This window comes from Balaenoptera ricei, chromosome 4 (genome assembly GCF_028023285.1).
Source record: "Balaenoptera ricei isolate mBalRic1 chromosome 4, mBalRic1.hap2, whole genome shotgun sequence".
NCBI classification, from domain to species: Eukaryota; Metazoa; Chordata; class Mammalia; order Artiodactyla; family Balaenopteridae; genus Balaenoptera; species Balaenoptera ricei.
In genome coordinates this window covers 115,680,185-115,703,011 of record NC_082642.1, presented here as the reverse complement: position 1 = coordinate 115,703,011, position 22,827 = coordinate 115,680,185, and the positions used below count along the sequence as shown (strand labels likewise).

The window sequence follows — 22,827 nt, the reverse complement described above, 5'->3', positions numbered from 1 at the left end:
GGCTGTGGATCTCTTGGCAGATCACTTTACGTCACTAAAACTCTGCTGCTTCAGTTTAAAAACAGAGGTAATCATCTCCGCAAGGCCTACATCATGGAGTTGATATGAGGGTTCAGTTTGAGAAGAGGATATAAAAATGCTCTGAAAAGTATGAAATACTCTCACTAGAAGTATAAAAAATATTAAATAATGTTTTGGATGTGTATAAGTACTCATTATAAGAATTTCTTAAATGAGTGTGAATATATCACATTAAAATTGCACATATATATATATACACATATACACACACACATATATATAGCAAACAAATTAATTTGATCAGTTAGGTTTCTGAAGTAAAATATCATGTGTCAGTTCTCATAATAACAGGAAGTTGGTGCCCCACCCCTTTGTGAAATGAAGCAGGTAGAGAGCAATCTATCCAGATTGATAAAGTAATGTCACAAGAAACATGTGATAACATTTAGGGCCCAGAACGCACCTTATTCCCAGTACACTGTGAAGAGAAGAACCTTCCCTCATGCTCTCCCACTCTCCCGAGTGACTAGGAAAGAAAAATAAATCCTAGCTCTTGGGGGAGAGCTATCATTGATTGGTTGAGAGCACAGCCTTTGGAGTCAGGGTGCTCCAGATGCAAATCCTGATTCCTCTTAAGCTGTGGGGCCTTGGTCAAGTTACTCTCCCATCTGCTCCTATTTCACCTCCGTAAAACGAAGGTGATAAAGTACCAACCTCTTGGGGTTACTTTGAGAATTAAAAGACATAATATGTTGGATGGTTAGCACAAAGCCAATATATAAGAAACACTCATTAAATGTTAGCTATTATTATTATCATCATCATCATCTACTTGAAAGGATGTGATTTGTACATCAACCCCTTCTTTTCAAGGGTTAGAGTCAGTGGAGGGGAGCACACTGAGAGAAGTTCCTCACACAGAAAATCTCTTGGCAAAGGTGAATGAGGATGCTGAGGAAACCAACCAGCACAGAGCAGAAAGAATAAAATTCAATATCAAATTGTCATCACCCCATAAACTTGCATCTTGCCAAGGCACATGGACTTCATACAAGGGTTGCAATGCTGTCAGGAGAGGGCATAGATGAGGATAGTCTTTTTCACATTCCAGAAAGGATACAACAGTCAAAACAAGGCAATACCTTCCCTGTCTTCTTGAATTGTTTCCTCTCTTTCACTGTGGTGAGGTAGTTCACGGCTGCGTACTCAAGGACTGACAGGAAGACAAAGAGGGAGCTAACCCACAGGTACACGTCCACGGCCTTGACGTAGGACACCTGGGGCATGGAGGCACTCACCCCAGAGAGGATCGTGGACATGGTCAGCACCGTGGTGATTCCTGCCATTTGAGAACAGTGATGAGTTCAGTGACATAACCATTCAGCTCCAGGTGCTGGTGCTAGATGACACCAGGGGATACATTTCCAGATTGATACAGATTGATACCTGGTGATCAAAGGTGTGTGTGTGGGGGGCGGAATCCCAGCATGTTAACCTAGTACACAGCTTGAGCCTAAGCAAGAAACTCTCCTTTGATTTCTCTTTCCATCTCTTTTTCTCACCCTCACCCCCATTGTCTGTGACGTTTCCTTCCCTCCAGCTAAGGTCTCCACGGAGTCAGACTTGTCTTTAAGGATCGATTGCTTCCCACCCTCAACTGGGCCTCTTTTAACCATCCCAGGAAGGTAATAATGTATTCAAGTTTTAAAAATTCTTCTGAGAAAGAAATTCTAAAACCATTTCCACTACCCTTCCCCATCATTTCACAACTTTTACTGTTCAGAAAGCGTCTTCATGTCAATCTTTAATCTTTCATTTGTCAGGGAGTGATCTTTAGTAGCATTAAAGATTGCTTTCTCTGTATTTTTCTTTCATATAGAATACTTACAAGCCATCGTTATTGGTATCACTTTGCCCCTTGTTACTGAAACTACAATTCAGTTGAGATTCGGAACGGAAGTGTGTTAGTGGAGGCTGGGTTCAGTGTAAATATTTACTAAGCAACTGCTAAATGCCACTTACTTTTTGCCCCTCCCTTCCCTTTCCCTTGTTGTCCAGTACTCCCACCGCTTTCCTTCTCTTCCCTTCCTCTCCCTGACCACTGCCTTCCCCTCCCTTTCCTTTTCTTCTCTTCCTTTCCCTTCTTTAATCCCTGCCATGGGCATCAGAGGTAACGATATCAATGTTCTGGGGGACAATGGAGAAAGAAGTGACTGAGATTTCCTTAATAAAATGCCAGCCTTGGCGAAGGCTATTCTGTGTCTACACTAATTTCTCAGAGGCATACTGCAAGAGTACTGCCTGGAGAGAAATAAAGTATTGTAAATATTTGAAATGTACACTGGCTGGCATGGTTTTATTTATTAACTTCCCACCAGGGAAGTGCAAATGGAATCCTTAATGATTTTTATAAGTTGTGAGGACATTTTAATGTCAACAGACAGAGTCCTGAACAGCAGGAAGAGCACTGCGATTTACTCCTAAATGTACAGACACAGCACGTGGACAGCTTTCACCCACACATTTCTACCTTTTCAACAAATTCTATAATTCTGCAAGGTTCTCATTTGAGGGAGGCCCATATCAAAGACAATGACAGTGCTACAGAGCTATTCGATTTCAAATTAAGTTTTTCCTTTGGACGATCAAAACCAATGCAATTTGGCAATTTGATAGTCACCATAGGAGGGCCTGGAATCTCGCCTTCACACTGATTTGAACTCCAGAATAAGAAACCTAAAAGCTTCTCTAGCACTTACCATTAAATGCAGGCCACTGACCCATTGAGTCTCAGGTTTCCCCAACAATGGTAATATCAATAATCTGCGTATCAGTGGATGCTGCTTGCATTCCTTGCTACATAAACATGGAGATGTGAAATTTTTATTAATGGATCAGGTGTATGTATAGCTGAAGCTGAGATTAATAAATAAAACTTGCTTGCCTTTATTGAATGTTTACCCACCACAAACCTAGGTAAATATTAGCCACATGTTGCAGAAAAGAAGTATGAGTGGAGAGTGGCTAATTAGCCTGAGTTTGGTCAGGAGCAGGACTGAAACCTTTCTCTCTGAGTGTAGAACCCATGCTTTTTTCATGCAAACCTGTGGCCTCTCATTCTGAACCTGTAGAGGAAATTTCCTTTTGTTTTTAAGATTGTAAACCAATTTCTATATATGGAGTATCTCTGAGACAAGATGCTGTAAAAGTGAGCGTAGAATTATGTCAGGAAGCATGAAGGTACTTTGTGCTTTACAAGAGGCCAGAAGTCTTATTCCTGTCAGGATTTCCCTGGTAAAACTGTGAAAACTGTGAAAATCCTAAATGAACATTCCTATTTAGGAATGTTTACCTCATTTGTTCAAAAATTTTTAAATGTTTTCTCTTACTGGTTTTCTAAGATATGGAAGATAGAACTTGAATTTTTTTCAATGAACAGTAACATGAAGCTTAATTGACAAAATAAGGGTTTGGAAAAACACGCAAATACATGCTCTTGTCATGTATTTTAAATTGATGACTGTTGGGTCAATAAAAGGGAATTGCATTATCTATATTTGCCAGACAGCAATAAACTAGCAGTCATTTTCTTTAGAAGCGTGCTTAGTCCAACTAATTTATGGTAGCTTTATTTATTTTTAAATCAGCATTCTAGACTTTCTTCTTTAAAAGGAGCAAACAAAGAGAGAGAGAGAGAGGGAGAGACAGGGAGACTGGGGAGAAGGGAATGTTGAGTACAGGGAGTAAGGGGTGAGAAAACTGATATCTAAATTCCTAAAGCAATAGGACTTGGAGTGAGGAGTATTACAGCTACATTAACCACACTTACTTTGTCTTGAGCCACCCCTTAGAAATACATTAACCTTGACAAACTGTATTCCTTCCAAGCCCATTAAAGTTAACATCGCAATAAAGGAGTTTTGAATTATATGAAGTGACCATTTAGTCAAAGAAAGGTCCTGTGTTGGGATTAGAGAATTATTTTCCCACCTACTGAAATTGCTATGCATAGTTAGGAAAGTGTTAAGAGGCAATACTTAATCTGGCCTCTGGGACTCAACTTCCCTGAGCCTTGCAGTTTCACTCACCATATTAATTCTTAAGGACACATATGAGATCCAAAGAGCCCTGCACTTAGGGGAGAATTATTCATCTATCTTTGTGTTTCATTGGCTATTTTTTGCCATATATGATGGAGAGGTTCATTGACCTGTGTGAAAGCAGTAGGGCCTGCAGACATCACTTAGAATTGTTGAGTCAGTTCACCCCTTCAGTGGCTGTGTGGTGGGGAGCTCTTTTGAAGGAATAGGTGTCTACATTCATCTTTAAATGAGTAAAAACATTTTCCCTGTAGGCTTAGGCAGAAGAAAAATATTAAGTGATGTGAGGGAGAGAAACATAGGCTGGATATCCAAATACCACTCTGTGGCCAGAAAGTAACAACCATTATTCCACAAAGGTGGTGCCAGAGTCCATGGCACAGAAGTTCTGGTTACTTCTATAATGGTAAAATGAATAGCTCTGAAGTATTTACTTTTCCAGGTATATGGGATATCCTCTGTTAGACATTTTTCTTTATGAATGACTACATGCCTGAAAGTTTTAGTTGCCTTTCTCTGCCATGTTTATTTCCTGATAAATGACCCCATTACTTCATACATTGTACATGAATGGCATACCCCAGCAGAGGGGTCAAAACAGGAATGATGGAGGCAAGGAAAGAAGGAGGGAGATAGAAAGGAGAGGAGAACCCTCCATGAGGGTTAAAACATCCTTGAACAGCTCGTAATAGTCTCACACCAAATCGAATAGAAACATAGAATGGTATTTTAACCCATTACACATTCCAAGTTATGACAGCTATTATCTCTTATGAGAAGTGCCTAATCACAATTGATACTTTTGTGCTGTTCAGCTTCCATTGTTCTTTATCTGAAACATGACAAATGTGGAAGGGTCTTAACCAGCAAATGATTCATCCTCAATCAGCAAATGAACCCAAATGTGGAAGAGTCTTAATGAGCAATGAATCATCATGGTTTTCAGTTAGTAGCTAAAATATAGTTATTAAAAACATGGTGGGCTAAATACTGGTAGTTTAACAACTATGTATTGAGCACAAAATATGTGCAGGACACTGTGCCAGTCATGTAGGGACAAAAAAGAGGATAATAATGATCCTGGTCCTTAAGAAACTCATATTCTAATACAGGAGACAAGATAAGCTACCAACCCATCCCATAGCTGAACATGAAATAGAGGAAGTAGGGTTCTCAGGAGAGATACAGAGTGCTATGTGGTCCAAAGATGGGAGAGACCATATCTGCCTGGAACCATCAGTAAAGGCTTCTGGCTGTATAGAAATGGCTGCATTTGACAGAGAAAGACAGGTAGGGAGGGCATCCTAGGCAGAGTGAGAGCCAGAACAAATGTATAGAGGTGAGATAAGCAGATAGGCATGAGGGCCTGTTTGAGAACATTGAACATTCAAATTGGTTGAAGCTTATTAGGGCTAGTATGTTGGGGCAAGAGTATGATTGAAAATTTAGCAAATAAAAATACAGAACACTCAGTTATATTTCAATTTCAGATGAACAATGAACAGTGTTTTAGTATCAGTATGTCCCATACAATATTTGGGATATACTTATACGAAAACATTATTTGGTGCTTATCTAAAATACAGATTTAAGCAAGTGTCCTGCATTTTATCTGGCACCCCTCAAGAGCACCTTGGATTCCAAGTTGAGTGTATTTACTCCAATGGCATTTGAGATGAGAGTATTGTGATCACATTTGCGTTTTAGAGATATCACTCTGGTCATAGGGTTGAACTGGGGCAAGAAGAGCAGGAGGTGAAGTAAGCTATTACAAGGCGTCTGCCAGCCCAAACTACATCTTTGTGCAAATTAGTAAGAGGTGCCCCTTCCTCTGGAGGACGTCACCCCAAACCATGTCCCATGGAGCTTGGGCTGGATTTCTGCTCTCTACTCCTCACTGGGTGCACTGAAAAATTAGGAGTTTGGGATTAACAGATACACACTACTGTATATAAAATAGATAAACAGCAAGGACCTACTATATAGCACAGGTTACTATACATAATATCTTGCAATAACCTGTGATGCGAAGGAATCTGAATCACTTTGCTGTACACCTGAAACTAACACAACATTGTAAATCAACTATACATCAATAAAAAAAAATTTTTTTAAAACAGAGGGCAAAGTATCTTTGAAAGAACTTGAAGGTGGTAGGGAGGAAAAGCCTGAGAGGATAGCAGTGTTCTAGGAATACTACAGCTCTCTTAAAAAGAAGGAGAGGGACACTTCTGATTTGTATATTATTTTACATAAATCTGCATAGCAATTTCCTAACCCTGAGGAATCAGATGTAGAAGCATAGAATTTCAGGGGCGACTTAAATGGATTTCAGTGTTCTCCATTCACCCCACCCTGCCCTGGAACCAGCTTTTACTGTTGTCATTTTCAAAGTATAAGAGTTGAGCAGTCAGCTTCAGGGATCCCATTGAAAATCATATCCATAAACCTTTAGAGACTGAATGCCCTTCTCATTCTGTCTCGAGGGCTGGAAATAGGCCTTTAGTCTCCTCTTTTGGGTCTACACTGCCCTACTGCCCTACTGAGGTCAGGGCCAGGCTGCTCTGATGTGAAGGAACAGCCACAATAATTTAATTACTCATTCAGATAGTATGTTTCCTCTTGAAGACATTCAAGCCTCAAATGCTTGTAGATTGAAGCTTTTAATAGGCGAAAGAGGTGAACAAATTATTCACATTAATGACGATTTATGTCTTTCAAATGATCTTTTGAAGTATGCATATAATTTGTGAACATTAACTTAGAAATCACCCTTTCTGGAATGAATTGTGTGATAATTACAATGATTATGAACTACTTATGACTAATGAACCACTAATGCTCTAGATAGAGCATTACAGGCGAAAGAACAAAATCAGCCAAAATGATAGATTTCTGCCCCAAACCAGCTAAGAGGGCAGGTGGGATTGACTCTTGGGTTCCCTTTAAGTAACACGTTATCTAACTGCTTAGCTTGGCAACTCCACTTCGTAAGGACTCAATAACTGCTAAGTGGGTCTGAAATCATTCCCGTAAATCTGTATGTGTGACGGTGGCATATAACATATGTAGATAGAGGAGATAATATACCTGTTAATGAGGCTGGAAATGTTTCTCCACCTGAAATCTCTTGCCCACTACTGTGTCACCATACCTAAAATTCCACTGCAGCTGATTCTGATTTTAGCGTTTAGATTACGCCCTAATTTCTAACTAGTGCTCATGTTTCCAAATTCAAACATCCCCCTCTCCAAGAAGTAATTTATTAAGGTACCAGTAGTATAGTGTGAATTGGTTTGAATTGAAATCTTCTGTGATGTACGGGTTTGTCAGGGAAAGTGAAATGAACTTGGGCAAGGGATAGGGAGGTTTTCAGTAACTATCCCTACTAAATCATCAGTCTCTTTCCCTCTCTACTTATCACCCTTTTTATTTACCTTCCTCGACATTTCTCCCATATTAACATTTCACAAAGGTGTGGAAAGACTTACCCGAGGAAACCCTTGCAGGAACAGCTCTCTGGTCAATCCAAAATGAAACCCAGGAAAGCATTACCATCAACACAGCTGGGAAATAGGTTTGCAGCACGAAGAAGAAAATATGCCTCCTTAGCACAAAGTTGATGAAAAGCCTATGGTACCAACCTATGAGAAAAAGCCAAAGTTTTCATCAGAACAGGCTTCTTCGTGGAAACCCCACACTTAGTGAAACAACCTGCTTCTTTAGACTCCAAGCTCATAGGGAACATGGAACTTAACACACTCACCCTTGTTTACCCAGCATTGGCATAGGACCTGGGCCTGGCACTCCATCCAATGTTTGTTGAACTAACTGAACTGCAGTCTGTTTAATTATCTGACTCAAAGATCCTCCTTTAAATTTCATACCTGCTGTTCAGGGATGAATGGTAATTACATTTTATGGGTTGGCCTTTAAAGACCTTTCTCTAAAATATACTGTGTTTGCAGTGTTTCTGCAGGTGAGAAAGTCTTCAGTACATGGCTAATGACTGATGCAATAGCCAATAAACTATTTATTAGCTATAACAAATGAAATGAAATATTTTATGTGAAGGAAAAGATTCACAGTAGCTACTAGGTCACTGGATTCCAAGTTAGGATCCAGACAGCTAGGGATTCAAAGAAGAGCTAAAAGGCAGGGAGTATCCATAAACTATTTTTTATTATTTCAAAGTTTCATGGGTACCATTAATTTACCTATGATAAATCTGCCAAAAAGTAGCCAAATGATGTTCTTTTGCTTGTTGTTGGAATTATATAAACTCACGTTGGTAATATTGATTAATTTGTGCTGATCAAAAGTACAAATTGCAGTCACATCCACACACACATTTTGTTCAGGTTTCCCTTTTCACATTGGCTGCAAGGAAGTTTAAAGCCATATATTTGGACCATCTATAGGACTCTCTGAGTGCCATTCTCTAATAACCACATATTATAGTCTATAACATAACTTACCCTTGTTTTACATTTTTCTTTCTCACACATTTCTAATTTATATCATGCTTTATTTCACAATAGCTGTGATGTCAATCTTATTAAACCTTTTCTAAAATAAGGCAATGAATAATGAAATGATAAAAATGAAAGTATATCTTTTATAAATAAGTGGTAAGATTAATTTTTCTATGATAAATGCAGTTTACTTTGAGACAAAATTATTCAAATCACAGAGAGTATAGGTTAAAAAAAATAAAACTAAATCATAGATGTTGCAAAGTTGGAGAACTCTTCTACTTCCTCAGTAGTAATTTCTTAGGTAACCCAAGATGGCAAACCTATTTAGACAGATTAAGTAAATATTTAGGCACTTAGTCTAATATATACACCTAGTCAATCCACACTGAATTGGCAGACTGCATGCCTAATATTCTACTCTTAATTAACTGCTGGTTACCCTTCTCTTTCCTACTTGTTCTGAGTTTCTCTCACCATCAGTTGATATGTTTCAGGAACATCAAACAATTTCATTACCAAAGGTAATAAGAGATACACTGCATAGTGCATTCTAAAGTCAAAATATACATTTTTTAAGCTACTCAATGTCTTGTATTACCCATGTCACAGCCCACTTCATTATGGTTTGCAATTGAGAATTTTGATTATAGTTGTAGAATGGAATAATAGCATCTCTGACGTTATAGCTTCATATAATTATTGTGAGATTAAGAGAGATAAGGAAAAGCTGTGAAAGTACTTCATAAAGAAAGACATTAATGCATATGGTTTTAAGTCTTGAAATATATTTAGGTAACGAGGTCCTTTCTTTTTTTTTTTTTAAAGATTGATTGATTGATTGATTGCTATGTTGGGTCTTCGTTTCTGTGCTAGGGCTTTCTCTAGTTGCGGCAAGCGGGGACCACTCTTCATCGCGGTGCGCGGGCCTCTCACTATCGCAGCCTCTCTTGTTGCGGAGCACAGGCTCCAGACGCGCAGGCTCAGTAGTTGTGGCTCACGGGCCTAGTTGCTCCGCGGCATGTGAGATCTTCCCAGACCAGGGCTCGAACCCATGTCCCCTGCATTAGCAGGCAGATTCTCAACCACTGCGCCACCAGGGAAGCCCGAGGTCCTTTCTTTACTCATAATTTTCTGAATTTTTTTTTTTTTTTTTTTGCAACCGAGCAGGAGAAATGTTGCTCTGTCTTGCTGTTCTTCTGGGAAGGGGAGACTAGGGATGGTTTTGTTGTTGAAGCTGTAGCCAGGAAGAGCTCCCTTTACCAACCAGGAAAGGTAGTGCTGCTTTGGAAAGATGTGGAGCCCTCATTTTGGGTAGTGTAATAAATAGAGTGTGACTCCATTTTTCATATTTGACTTCTGATAACTTTCTAGCCCCACTTCCCCTTCTGTTCCACCCCTGGGCAAGCTAGGAGGAAAGCCAGATGTTCCCTCTTTGGCACTGGTGGGATGATCAAACCATGCAAACACTGCCCCATTTAATGGAATCCTCACCCTAGCCCCACTTTCTAACCACCATAGAACCCCAAGTCAGGCACCCTTTGCTGTTCTCTCAGACATTTTCAGACCTGCTCAGGAGCCTGCCCTGCTCTCTCTAAAAAACCTCATTATGTGAGTAATAAATCTCTTTATACCCTTTTGGCATGTGTGTGGCATCACAATGATGTACTTGATTGATTGATTGATGATTGATTGATTCAGCTGCTATTTATTGAGCACCTATCATGCGCCAGGCACATTCGAGGTGAACAAGAGAATGGGGAAGAGATGGTGAACAAGGCAGACAGATCCCTGCACTCTTTCTAGTGAGGCACTCAGACAATAAGGCAGTCAAATAGAGATGTATTTCAGGACGTGGTTAGTGATGTGAAGACAAATGCACATGGGGAATGGTGAGGAGGGAAGTCTATTCTAGATAGGATGGCTAGGAAAGCATTCTTTGAGGAGATGATATTTGAACAAAGCTGTGAGCAAAATGAGGAAGTTGGTCATGAAAAGATCAGGGGAAAACATTCCAGGCAGAGAGAGAAAAGGCCAAAGCAGAAACCCTGCAGATGGAATAAGATGGGTGTGTTTGAAGACAAGCAAGATGTAGGGAGAGGGGGCACGGGTAGTTGGTGAGGTCAGAGCCTTAGGCAGAGAGAGATCATGTAGGGCCTTGCAGGCCACGGTGAGAAGCTTAAATTCTGTTGGAAGTTTGGTGGAAAAACACCAGAGGGTTTTGAACAGAGAAGAATTGTGCTGTTTATGTTTTCAAAAGAACACTCTGTCTGCTGTATTAAGAGTAGACTGCAGGGGCCGAGAGGAAGCAAGGCATCTAGTTAGAGGTGGTTATATGACGAAGACAGAAATCTGTACAGATGGTCCCTGACTTAAGACGATTTGACTTACAATTTTTTGACTTTATGATGGTATGAAAGCAATACACATTCAGTAGAAACTGTACTTCCAATTTTGAATTTTGATCTTCTTCCCGGGCTGGCCATATGCTCTCGTGTGATGTTGGGCAGCCGTAGCGAACCAGCCCCCGGTCAGCCCCAGATCACGAGGGCAAACAACCGATACACTTACAACCATTCTGCACCCAGGCAACCATTCTGTTTTTCACTTTCAGTACAGTATTCAATTAAATTACAGAAGATATTCAACACTTTATGATAAAATAGGATTTGAGTTAGATGAATAAGTGTTCTGAGCACATTAAAGGTAAGCTAGGCTACTTATGATATTTGGGAGGTTAGGTATATTAAATGCACTTCAACTTATGATGGATTTATTGGGAGGTAACCCCATCATAAGCTGAGGAACACCTGTATTGGAAAGGTAGAGGTGGCTGCCTATAAAAGAAGGATGATGTTACTGGCCAAATGGGATGCTTGTTTGGACTCGGGTCTTTCCACACGTACTTTGCAGACAGTAGATGCTCAATAAATGCTGATGAATTGTCCACATAAAATACTGTACCTGTGCTGCTATAGAAAGCAAATCCACTGGATGCACTGAATTCCTCGATGAAGAACTGAGAAAGCGAAATATGCTCGTCGGTATTTAGGGACTTGTTTCCATGTTTCCAGTACAGCATTAGATCCTCCTCATTGTAGGCATCTAAGACAAGAAAATAACATTCTTTTTATTGGAGTAAGCTCTTGTAAGTTCCATGAGGTCTATGACCATGTTTTATACAGTTCTGTATCCCTGGGGTCTGGTCCAATGTCATGGCTCTGAAATATATGTTTGCCAATAGACTTCACATCTTCAAAAAGAAAAAAAAAAACCTCCAAAAATTAGACCCCAATTACTGGCATAGTGTGGCAGCTTTTCTTGTGCCCATGTGACACATTAAAACTCTCCTAATAGCTGTTTCCATGTCTGTGTGCACCGTGATGTAACAGCAACGCCTTTCACTCACAGGTCTGATGCCAAGTCTTTAGGCCCCTTTAGTTTTGTAGCTCTATTGGATGAAATTCCAGAGTGAGCTGGGCTTGTACAGTATTTTCTTCTATAATCAAATACTATTATAGAGAGTTTCTAATGGATTTGGGGAGGAGCATCTATGTAGGAGACATCCATTGAGATTCCCAGCATTTTACCCACATTATGGAAAACTGCAGTCAGCATTTAAGATATCATGTCAAAAATAGCTGGTGGGTCAAAGTAATTGACAGGGAGCTGGCTCAGATGCCCTCTGACAGGGCTTTGATTACTAGGTCTATGTCTAGAGCTGGGTTTTTCCAGGGAAACAAAGTATACTTAATGGAAGATTGGGATTCATACGGGAACATAAATGGCAGAGCTTTCTAAATCTGCCAGTCTCTGTTAATAGCGTTAGCAAGAATACAACTTTTTAGGGAGCTATTCCTTTAAAATCATTGTGGAAACTGCAAAATATGTAGTTATCAAAGCATTTTTTTCCTTGAATCTTCTGTCTTCTCATTTGAGAGACAATTTGCCATCATCATTCTCACTAAAAAACCAACCAACCAACCAACCAACAAGCTGATTTTGACAAATATATTTAACTTATATCAACATGTTTACATGCTTGTTAAGAGTATGCTTATTTATATGCAAGTATGTGACAGTGTGTTCAGACTACACATACTCCATAGGGAAGTAAGACTTACAGCTTTCCAGTTCAAGGGAACAGTTTTGAGTGTCAAGTGGGAACCTGCTGAAATCCATAAAGCACATTGCTGAAACAGTTATCCTATAGCAAGAATGAGAAAAAGAAAACTGCAGATCATTTAACCACATGGTCAAATAAGCAATGCAGCATTGAAGCTCTCTGACACTTCTGAGTGCCTTTCAAGACTAATGCAAAACTGGTGTTACCATCTTCTTTCCAAATAACCCATAAGGAAGCAAACCCAGGAAGGTAGTTGATTTGCTTAAGACAGAGTTAATGAGTGAATTCCTGCCCTAATAATTGTTTCTGATCTCACCATTTCCTGCTTAGCTTCCTCTATATTTTCTGGCTCGGGTGTTTTCAGAAAAACACACTTCAAAGTGAGAAGACTTTTAAATAGATTTAAATATTTTCTGCTTTCTGGAAGATCCAAACTTAAATAGTTTCCAGTAATAAAGAGCTGGAATGGTGGTATTAAAACCCTATGAGTAGAGGTTTCTTTCACAAAGCAAGTTTACCTGAGGAAATTATCTTTCCAGGAGTGAGGGGAAAGCCTGGAGCATTTTCAGTTATAGATCTACGTGCTATTAAGCATGTAATTCAGGTGCTATTAAGTTGAAAGGCTTGCATACTGATGAGGACTGTTTTTTCAAATTTTATGTCCTTTTAGCTTTTCCTGGCTTCAGGCAGAGGCTGTTGAACTTTGGTACCTGCAATAGCAGATCAGAGGTTCCTTAAAAGGCCCCTGAGCAAGTCTGCAAAAAACAAAGGCAACAGCTGCTCCTACCCATGGTGTCCCCAAGTTAATCAGAGGAGTAGAACCGTTTCATCTGCCAGGGGTTGAATTCTACTGTCAGTAGTCATGCAGCAAAATGCCAAGCCAGGAAGATGTCTGGATAACTTTGTTTCACAAAACATATTCATTTTGGCATCTTCCTTGTACTTTAAAGCTGGAAAGGACTTCTGAAATCTTTGAGTCTACTTCCTTCAGAGTACATACGAATAAATTAACCACCAAGGAGATTAGGCAGGCACTATTAAAGAAAAAATTATTCATGATACTTGTTAAAGAATGGTAAGGCAGACTCTATTTAGGAGGGCTACTATAATTTTTTTTTAAATGGGTAAGAGAGATTGGGCTCAACTCCAAATATAATGAGTGGGAATTTATAGTGAAGGAAGAGGGAGTGGGGTGGAGGTGCGGAGGTCAGTGGATGAACAATTACCAAGAGGAAACATCAGGGCTTGGGGGATTCTGGCTAAATGGACCTAACAGGATTCTTGCTGAAGGGGGGCCAGGGTGATCAGATGTCAGCTGGGGGTTAGGGGGTGGATGAGGAACCTTATCAGATATGGAGGGTGATCAGATATTGAGAATGGGGAAGCAGGGCCTAGATGAGAAGAGAGTTCAGAGGAGACTGAGTAGAATTTGGTCAAAGAGAGAATCTTTGTCAGTAGACGGTGTCAGAACCAAGCCTGAAACCAGGTGACTGGCTGGGCTTCGACTGGCTCTGCTGTCAGCTGAAACAGCTGTGCAGACAACAGTTTTGAGTCCTTCTGTGTTGGGGGATCTCCAAGACCAACCTCAGGTTCAATGTTTCACTAGAAGGATTCACAGAACTCATCAAAGCTGTCATACTAACAGTTAATGGTTCATTGCAATGAAAGGATACCAGTTAAAATCAGCAATGAAATAAGATGCATAGGGCAGGTTCCAGGAGAGACCAGGAGCAAGTTTCCAGCTGTCCTGTTCTAGTGGAGGTAAATGGACAGTGCTTATTTCTCCTAGCAATGATGTGTGACAACATGCACGGACAATTGCCAACCAGAGAAGCTTCATAAGCTTTGGAGTCCAAAGTATATATTAACTGAGGGTTGGTCACATAGTTCTGGCTGACCTTAGTCTTTAGCTCCTCCAGAGATCGAGTTGATACCGTGTGGCTCAAGGCCTCCGGGTAAACAAAGACATACTTATCAGGCAGGATATTCCAAGGGCTTGTAGGTTATTTCCCAGGAGCCAGGCAAGAGCTAAATCTTTCTTTGGAATGTGCAGGGTAAGGATAATCCACTGAGTTAATTCTCCAGTGGATATCGCCTCATCAAAATAATTAATTTAAATCAGTTGATTCCTTGGCCAGATGCTGCCATTCGGCTTCTGATTCTTAGTAACGCTTGATTCCAGTACTTATTAGAGTCCTATGTTACTTCTGATTTAAAAGTCCTATGGAAAGTAGTATTTTCCTTTAATTTCTTTTTTTTTAAAAAAAGCATATGAAACGTCTGGTAAGAGCACCTTTGTACTAAAGTGAGCAAGGTGTTTTTAATGAACAGAAAGAATCTGTATTGGTTTCCAATTTCCATTGTAACAAATTACCATAAACTTGGTGGCTTAAAACCACAGAAATTTATTCTCTCACAGTTCTGGAGGCCAGAAGTCTGAAATTAGTATCACTGGACTGAAATCAAGGTGTTAGGAAGGCCCTGCTCCCTCCAGAGGCCCTAGGGGGGAAATTCATTCCTTGCTTCTCACAGCTCCTGGTAGTTGCCAGCATTCTGGGGCTGGTGGTTGCATCACTCCAATCTCTGTCTTCATGGTCACACTGCTTTCTACTCTTCCATGTGTGTCAAATCCTTCCTCTGCCTTTCTCTTACAAGGATACGGATGATTGCATTTAGGACCCATCCAGATAATCCAGAATAATTCCCCTATCTCAAGACCCTTTATTTAATCACATCTGCATAGATCCTTTTTTTTTTTTTTTGCCATATAAAATAACCTTCACAGGTTCCAGGGATTAGGACATGGATAACTTTTGGGAAGCTCATTTTTTTTTTTTTTCAGTTTACTACTGAATCTTTCTGGGATTTCTAAGACATAAAAAAAATGAATTGCTTGGATTTACCAAACATTTTTAGGATTACCTATGGTAAGCCACTCAGTAAACACAGGACTCAGGCTTAAAAACATATGGTATATTAAAGATGGAGGGATATTATAGCATAGTGTCAGAACAAATGTTTTAAATTAAAAATTTTTTTTCATTTTCAAAATTTTTTAAATGAAGAAACTAGGGGTAACTTGGACGATGACTATATATTCCTGTGAAAAATGAAGGAGATAGTTAACAAAATTATTTAGTTAATCCAAGATTCCAAGACTGCTTGCTGGGGTGCAGGGTTGGGTGGAGTTGGTGAGGAGGAAAAGTAGTTTTGTATACTTATAAAATTGTGGACCAGATTCTTAAGGATTTCCATAATTCAGCTCCACTCTGTCCAACCTTATTTCCTATCATTCTCCAATACATGCCCAGAGTGGGTACAGTTAGACTAGGAAACCATTCTTTAAAGTCTGGAAGTTAGAACCAGGAAAAATCACATCTTTTGCTTGTGTCCCAAGCTCCAGCATTACTAAATACAGCAATATTGGGAGTTTAGCCTGAAGTGAGACCCATCAGCTTTGGTGTAGATGGTGCGGTATAAGGAAGCCAAAGGCAGTAGACAGCCCTCCTTACCTGACACTGAAGAGGACATTTCCATCGGGGTGTACACGCAGCATGATGTTCTCCACAGTTGTATCATGGATGAAGGATCTTTTAGAATGGACAAAAAAGATATCAGGCACCCAAATCTTTTCGATTAATCTGTGATCAAAGGTCATGCTTTTGTTGGTTTTGCTGGGAAAGGCAAGTCTTTCATCTTTCCAGTAATGCCTGAGATAAAAAGTCATTGTAAAGTCCTAGGCAGAGAGAAAAAGAGACAAATCAAGGCCAGTAGGAATATGGTTCAGGATGACCACTCAATACTATTAGTCTCGACTGGTTTCCATGGGTGTTAGTGACCTGTCCGTGAATAGCTTATGTTTTCAGGTAGATTTAGAATGAAGCTACTGAGCTTCAGTCACAAAGCCCCTCCCTCACCTGGACTCTGGTGAATGTTGAGAATTTCTGAAAACCATCAAGTATTCAAGTTGGTGAAGGGAAACAGGTTATAACTGGGAAGGATTTCTACCGAAGCACTCTGGTAAATCACCTAAAGAGATCTCAGAAGAAAGGAACCTGAAACGCCATGGTCTGGTATTTTATTTTGCTTTTTTTCTCATTATAAATAAATATTCACTTTTCTGATTGATTTTGTATCCATAAATTTATATTGTTTTTGTTAAAGAAGCCCTCCCCAAGTTGAAAAACCTACAGTCCCACAAAAACCTGGACACAGCCTTTATTGGAGCTGTTAGTGGAAAGCATTGTTTTCAGAGGTTCTGAAAAAGCGACAATGATCTCCCTCTTCTTGAGAGACAGAAAGAATGCCAGGAAATGGTGGTGCTGGAATTTTAGTGTGCAAAAGAATCACCTGTGAATTTGTTAAAATGGCACATTCCCCAGAAGCTAGTTCCCAGAGATTCTGATCCAGTATGGCTCAGGTATTTGAATTGTTAATGTGCATTCCAGTTGTAAGGAGGTAAGGATGAGGGGAAAAATCTATATTAACATTATGTTAACAGAAAAAAAAAATGGTTAGTCAATAATCTGAGTTTTATTTGGCTCTCAGATACTACATTAAATATTTTGTTTGAACAGAAATTCTCCTATCTTCATCCAAGTCATTTGGTGTGGGCAATGACAACATGTTTTACCTTTCCCAAATGCTTACTTCATACTATCATTTATCTCCCAACAACACTCCTATTTTTCTTGAAATAACACGTATAATAGAACTTTGACATTTATTACACAAGCAAAGAACAAATCTCAGTAAACCACAAATAAGTCATCAAGTAATGATGAGCTCATTTGTTTTTCTTAGGATCAGAATAGAGGTACATTGTATTATTGCTCTGCGTTAATCTGGGAGCATTAGCCCTGTGAAATTTTGGATTACTGTGAGGGTGAATAAATAGAATGGTTCATTCATTACTGTAACACTACTCCACAGGGAATCCTGTGGGTTACTGCATGGATTGCTTTAATGAGCATATATTTGGTTTTAGATGCTCAGTCTGATCAGAAGGGCACTGGGCAAATACTGAGCCTATGAAGTCAAATGGCAGACATTGGTATATACATGTCAGTGGTACATCAGCATCACCACTAGTTGGCACTATCATGAGAAGTGGGCTGAACAGCCTGTTTTGAGGAGAGCAGGACCAAACTAAAAGGGATCGAAAGTGAATTCAGGGTGGGACAAGGGAGCATGGGAAAATGATAAATGAGAAGCAAAAGAAGCCAACACTGGAGGTCATTGATAATTTTTTCAAATTAGGCATGGAGAATGCAGACCAGTTTTTGCTGATACTGAATACTAAGGCTGAACTTATTCAGGAGAAAAGGATGAGGTCCAGTTTTGGGGGCTGTGGGGTAGACACAACGAGATTTTTAGATGCAGACTGGGTCATTCAGGTGTCACTTAGAGATTATGCCAGGAGAGGCGAAATGAGAGCCTGCTTCTGGAGCACAACAGGCTCAAGGGAATGTCACTAAAAGCCACTTTTGGTAAGGGAAAAGCCAACACTTTCTAATCAAGGCATTTTTGAATAGTGGGCACTATTGGTGCTATTCCCTCTGGGAGTAGGGTGCTTAAAATGAAGGAAGTTTCATTTAAGGTTTGATATTGAACTGAAATAAATATTAAATTAGATAATGACAAGGACTAGAATGACATTAACTGAAGACTGAAACCAGATGTTGGGCCATAGAAGATCTTGTTTAGACTTTTCTGGAATTTTTATGTGTCCTATAATTTTCATTTAGTTAGCATTTGGATGGCAATGACTAGTTGAAGGAATCACTATAAATAAATATATTAAGTTTACATATGAAAAGATTATTTGCTCTTTCAATTTTAAGTAATTTATATTTTCTAGGTCCTGCTTCCTTAAGAGATCCCTACTTTATTCTCTCTCTTTCATTCTCTTCTTCTTTTAAAAAAATTATCTTTGTGGTAATTGCATATTAAAAATAATATGCAGAATCTAAATTTCAATACTTAATTCTATGAAAAACACTATATATAAGCCACAGTTCATATATCAAAAATACTTTTATTCCAAAAAATATCCCAAAGCAACTTTTGAAAATTTCACAAGAACACACATGTAAAAGATTCCAGAAAAGGGGATAAAATGCAAGGATTAACGTACATAACAATGTACATGAAATGACCAGATTAGATAAACAACAAACTAAATCTTTCCAGATGGAAAATGGAGTTTGAAAGTAATTCATATCTTCTCTATTCATGGAGGGAGTATTCCCTGGTTTTATTTTTATCACCTTCCAGCCCCCTGCAAAAACCAAGCTTCCGTATTCAAAGTAGAAAATGAAAGACAATAAGCATTTGGCTAAGAGTTGCAACTTCAGATGTCTCCCTGGACCAGGACCCGGCAGGAAACACCAATGAACGAAGCAGGATGGATCTAAGAGGAAAGTCAGGCATGGGTTCCAGGGCAAACTGGAGGGCACAGGCCCTATCTAATGGCATTCACAAGCTGGCTAAAACTTGTGGGGAGGTAGAAACAAATCCAAAATTGAAACCACAACCAAAACCAAAACATGTTCAAAGCTGCATCCTACCAGTGAGTACCTGTTAGGGCCCTTGTCATTAATAGTTGCACATCAAAAAAAAAAAAGTTGCACATAGTGTAATGTTGATAGGAAACAAAAGAAAGACAACTACAGGAGATGATGGAAAAGACAACACAACTGAAGAGAACAAAATTAGATGGAAAGAGTGATTCAAATATAAGAATATACATCCCTTAGGTAAGAACAAGGAAATGGAAATTGAACATTTGAAACTATAACGCACTTTTTATTTGGCATAGAAAAATATACTAAAATGGGCTACACAAAGCTCTGAGACATTAACAAATTAACAGAATAGTAGTAGGTAAAAAGGAATTACATCAATAATGTGTATGTTTGTGCAAGTAAATATTATTCATAAAGTACCTGAAAAAAAAACTTAAAATTACTTAAATGAAACACAACTCTGGTAATTATGTAGACTTGGTAGTTCTAAAGTGGGAGTAGAGAAAATGAAATGGAAAAATTATGGTAGGGGATATTAAAACACAAAAATAACTAAAATGGTAAAACCAGGTTGGGGGAATGGGGAAGAGGAAACAAAAAAGCAAAGCATATAAAATGGCAAAGGAAACAGAAAAAGGCTAAAAGGAAGGCTGAAGATGATAATAATCAATCAGTTTAAAGTTTTAAGGGATGGTGGTTTGCAAGTACTACTCCATAAAAATGGCAAATATTTCAGTGCAAAAATAAAATAAGGGCAGTCTCTTCTGGATTTCTAGAAACTATAAGGGAATGGACAAACTTTTCTTAATTTAAATTTTTAGTCCTATGAGTTTAAAAAATCCTTTGTTCTCTGCTATTGTTTGTCTACAGATAAGCAAAGTTAGTATTAACTGAAAAATCTGGAAGCATTCTATCAACCCAGATTCAGGTGTTTATCATTTTGTGGGTAAGGACTCATGGTTGTGACTTCATATTTCACATATATTATGATCACCCTTTCTTCTTGTGCAATAGTTTCTGGTTCATGTCACATAGCTAAATATATCATGTGCTTCAGTGCTCCACCACTGTAAAGCCATTAGAAGGAAAAGAGAAGAGGAGGAAAGGAATGAGAATTTTAATCAGAGGTAGAAAGAAGTGGATAGAAGAGAGTAAAGCAACTTCAGCATTATTAAGCAAAGGAGGAAAAATAAGTAACATATATAATTAAGATGATTTATTAAAACACCAGTGACACTATTGACACTATTGAGACTCTATCCTTTCAGAAAAAGTATCTCATGGAGAAACTTACCATGTTAACCTCTGAAATGCTGTCAATGCTTTCAACCTGGACATCTATACCCACTGGCACTGGAGATCCTTCAGAAAGAAGAATGGGTAATATAACGAGGAATCAGGATTATTTTGGAAACATTTAAAGTGGAGAGAGATCAATGTTGCAAATGAATTATTTTTCGAGTTTTGACAGTAAATCTCCCCATTGTCTATTGATATATTATTACACATTCAGGGAGTGGATGTAGTCATGGAGTTCATGACTTTGGTAAATATGGGAGCCTTTCCTCCCTTGCCAAAAATTCAGCCTTTTTCACCTGGGCAGTGCATGGCAGGCTAGAGGAACACACTGCTAGTACAGGCTACACAGGGATGCTGCACATTCAGAAGTGTCGCTTCCCAGATCATCAGTAACCACAGCCTGCATCTGGGATAAAGCAAACATCCTTCGAAATGTGTGGCTGAGAGTATTCTGAAAGTCAGAACTGGAGCAACTTCAGACAGACAAGTGCTGAGATTGGTGTGCAGTTGGGTCTCACAGAATCAGGCTCGTGCACCCAGAGAACAGACTGAGACCAAGACGTTTCCTTGTTACACCTTACGAAGGGTTTCATCTGTTCCTGTGTGAGGGGATGCTGATGTTGATAACTTCATTATTTAGTATTGTGTATGAAATTTGATGTATATATATATGTTCAAATAGTTTGTATAATTATACATATAATCTTCACACGTTTTCTTTCCATGGTGACCAATTCTCAAACTTTACAGTCCCGAGTTAAAAAATGCTTTCAACTATTGTTGAAAAAACAGAAATCTTGCCTAGATGGATCCCAGGTGGCTGTTTCAGTCAAGATTCTGGGATTTAGAAGGGACAGGCCAGAAAAACTTCCTTCCTTATTGTCTGGATGTGCTACACGTGACATATATGTGCGTATAATTTAATAAGGCACCTAATTATTGTGTTTTAAATGCACATTATATAACAAGATATGCCTCGTCAGTCCCTGTGCACCATCTATGACCCCCCTGCCCCATTAATTGGCTGACGTTACCTTCACTTTATCGACCCAGATTCCCTCTTCTATTCCATAAGTCTAAACCCTCAATATCATTCTTTACTTTACTGATACAAGGGTATCAGCTGGCCAGGCACTGGGCCTGTCACTAGAATATATTTCTGTTTCAGCCTTTAGGAATACCTTACTTGCATCTTAACCACCAACTACGTCCTGCCATATTGGACCAATTACTTCCTGCAATGTTAATAATGACAATTCTATTAAAATTTTGTTTAATGATAATTATGATTAAGCATTAACTTGGGAACAGCTCAGTGTTATTCCTTTATCAGCTTCAACTCTGGTGCTTTTATTTTGTTTGGTTGTCTTTTTTCTTTAATTGGTAGAGCTATCAAAATAAAAAAATCATGGAAAGATCTCATCCCTGCCCCCATCTGGCCTTTCAGGATGAGTAAGTATTCCCATTAACTCCAATACTCCAAGGGACTGAGGGGATTGGAGAGGTCTTGGACAGGGAGCAGAATGTCCTGGAGAAAATTCTGGCATTAGAGTCCGGACCAGAGTTTGAATCCAGCTCCATGACTCACGTGTGCTCTAGGGTCAGTAACATCTCTAAGCTTAGTGTCCTCAGCTATAAGATCCAGTAGTAGTACTCACCTTGGAGACTTTCTGAAAGACTAGAAATAAGGTACAGTAAACTTAATTGATACTCAGTAAATAGCACAGAATAAATGTTACTCTTACTGCAATTCAGCAAAAATGTGAAACTGTTCCTAGGACTGCAAACCACGATTCCCAATATTACACTCAAACATTTAGACAATCAGTCCACTCTTCAATAAAAAATGATCCAGTGCTTCTCACAGAGAGCTTATTTTATGACAAAACCTGAACACAGCTTGGATTCAAGATCTCATGACTTGTAAGTAGGACCTATTTACTGATGACTATCTCTGCAATCCAGGAACAGTCTTATAAAGCCACCATACAAGGACATTCATGCCACCACTGGACAAGCGCTGGGCCCTCGGGGTTGTTTGAAGTTTGGACTGACAGTGGGGTAATAATATGGCTTGTCTCTTAGGAATGAATTCCTGGAAACATCTTAGATTTCTTCTTTCTTCCCTCCCATTTTTTCTATTCTTGTGGGGATGAGCTCTTCCATCTCAAAGGAAAGTGTTTGTCTTCAGATGCTGTCTGACCTCATTTTTGTCTCCTTTGCATTTGATGCCCAAGTGTACTTTCTCCTGGGTCTAGGACTCTATACTCTGCTCTGAC

The 22,827-nt window shown here is 39.2% G+C and overlaps 1 protein-coding gene across 9 annotated transcripts in view; it reads right to left on the bottom strand.

The window, feature by feature from the left end:
- Positions 1 to 22,827, bottom strand: part of GABRR3 (gamma-aminobutyric acid type A receptor subunit rho3) — a 61,854-nt gene that overhangs the window by 4,251 nt on the left and 34,776 nt on the right. For all 9 annotated transcript variants that reach the window (XM_059921336.1, XM_059921333.1, XM_059921340.1 and 6 more), the window contains 6 exons: positions 20,544 to 20,611; positions 16,235 to 16,458; positions 12,721 to 12,803; positions 11,561 to 11,701; positions 7,613 to 7,765; positions 1,164 to 1,360 (listed from right to left, as the gene is read on the bottom strand). In XM_059921336.1, the coding sequence (XP_059777319.1) occupies positions 1,164 to 1,360; positions 7,613 to 7,765; positions 11,561 to 11,701; positions 12,721 to 12,803; positions 16,235 to 16,458; positions 20,544 to 20,611 (866 nt within the window). The remainder of the gene's footprint in view (positions 1 to 1,163; positions 1,361 to 7,612; positions 7,766 to 11,560; positions 11,702 to 12,720; positions 12,804 to 16,234; positions 16,459 to 20,543; positions 20,612 to 22,827) is intronic.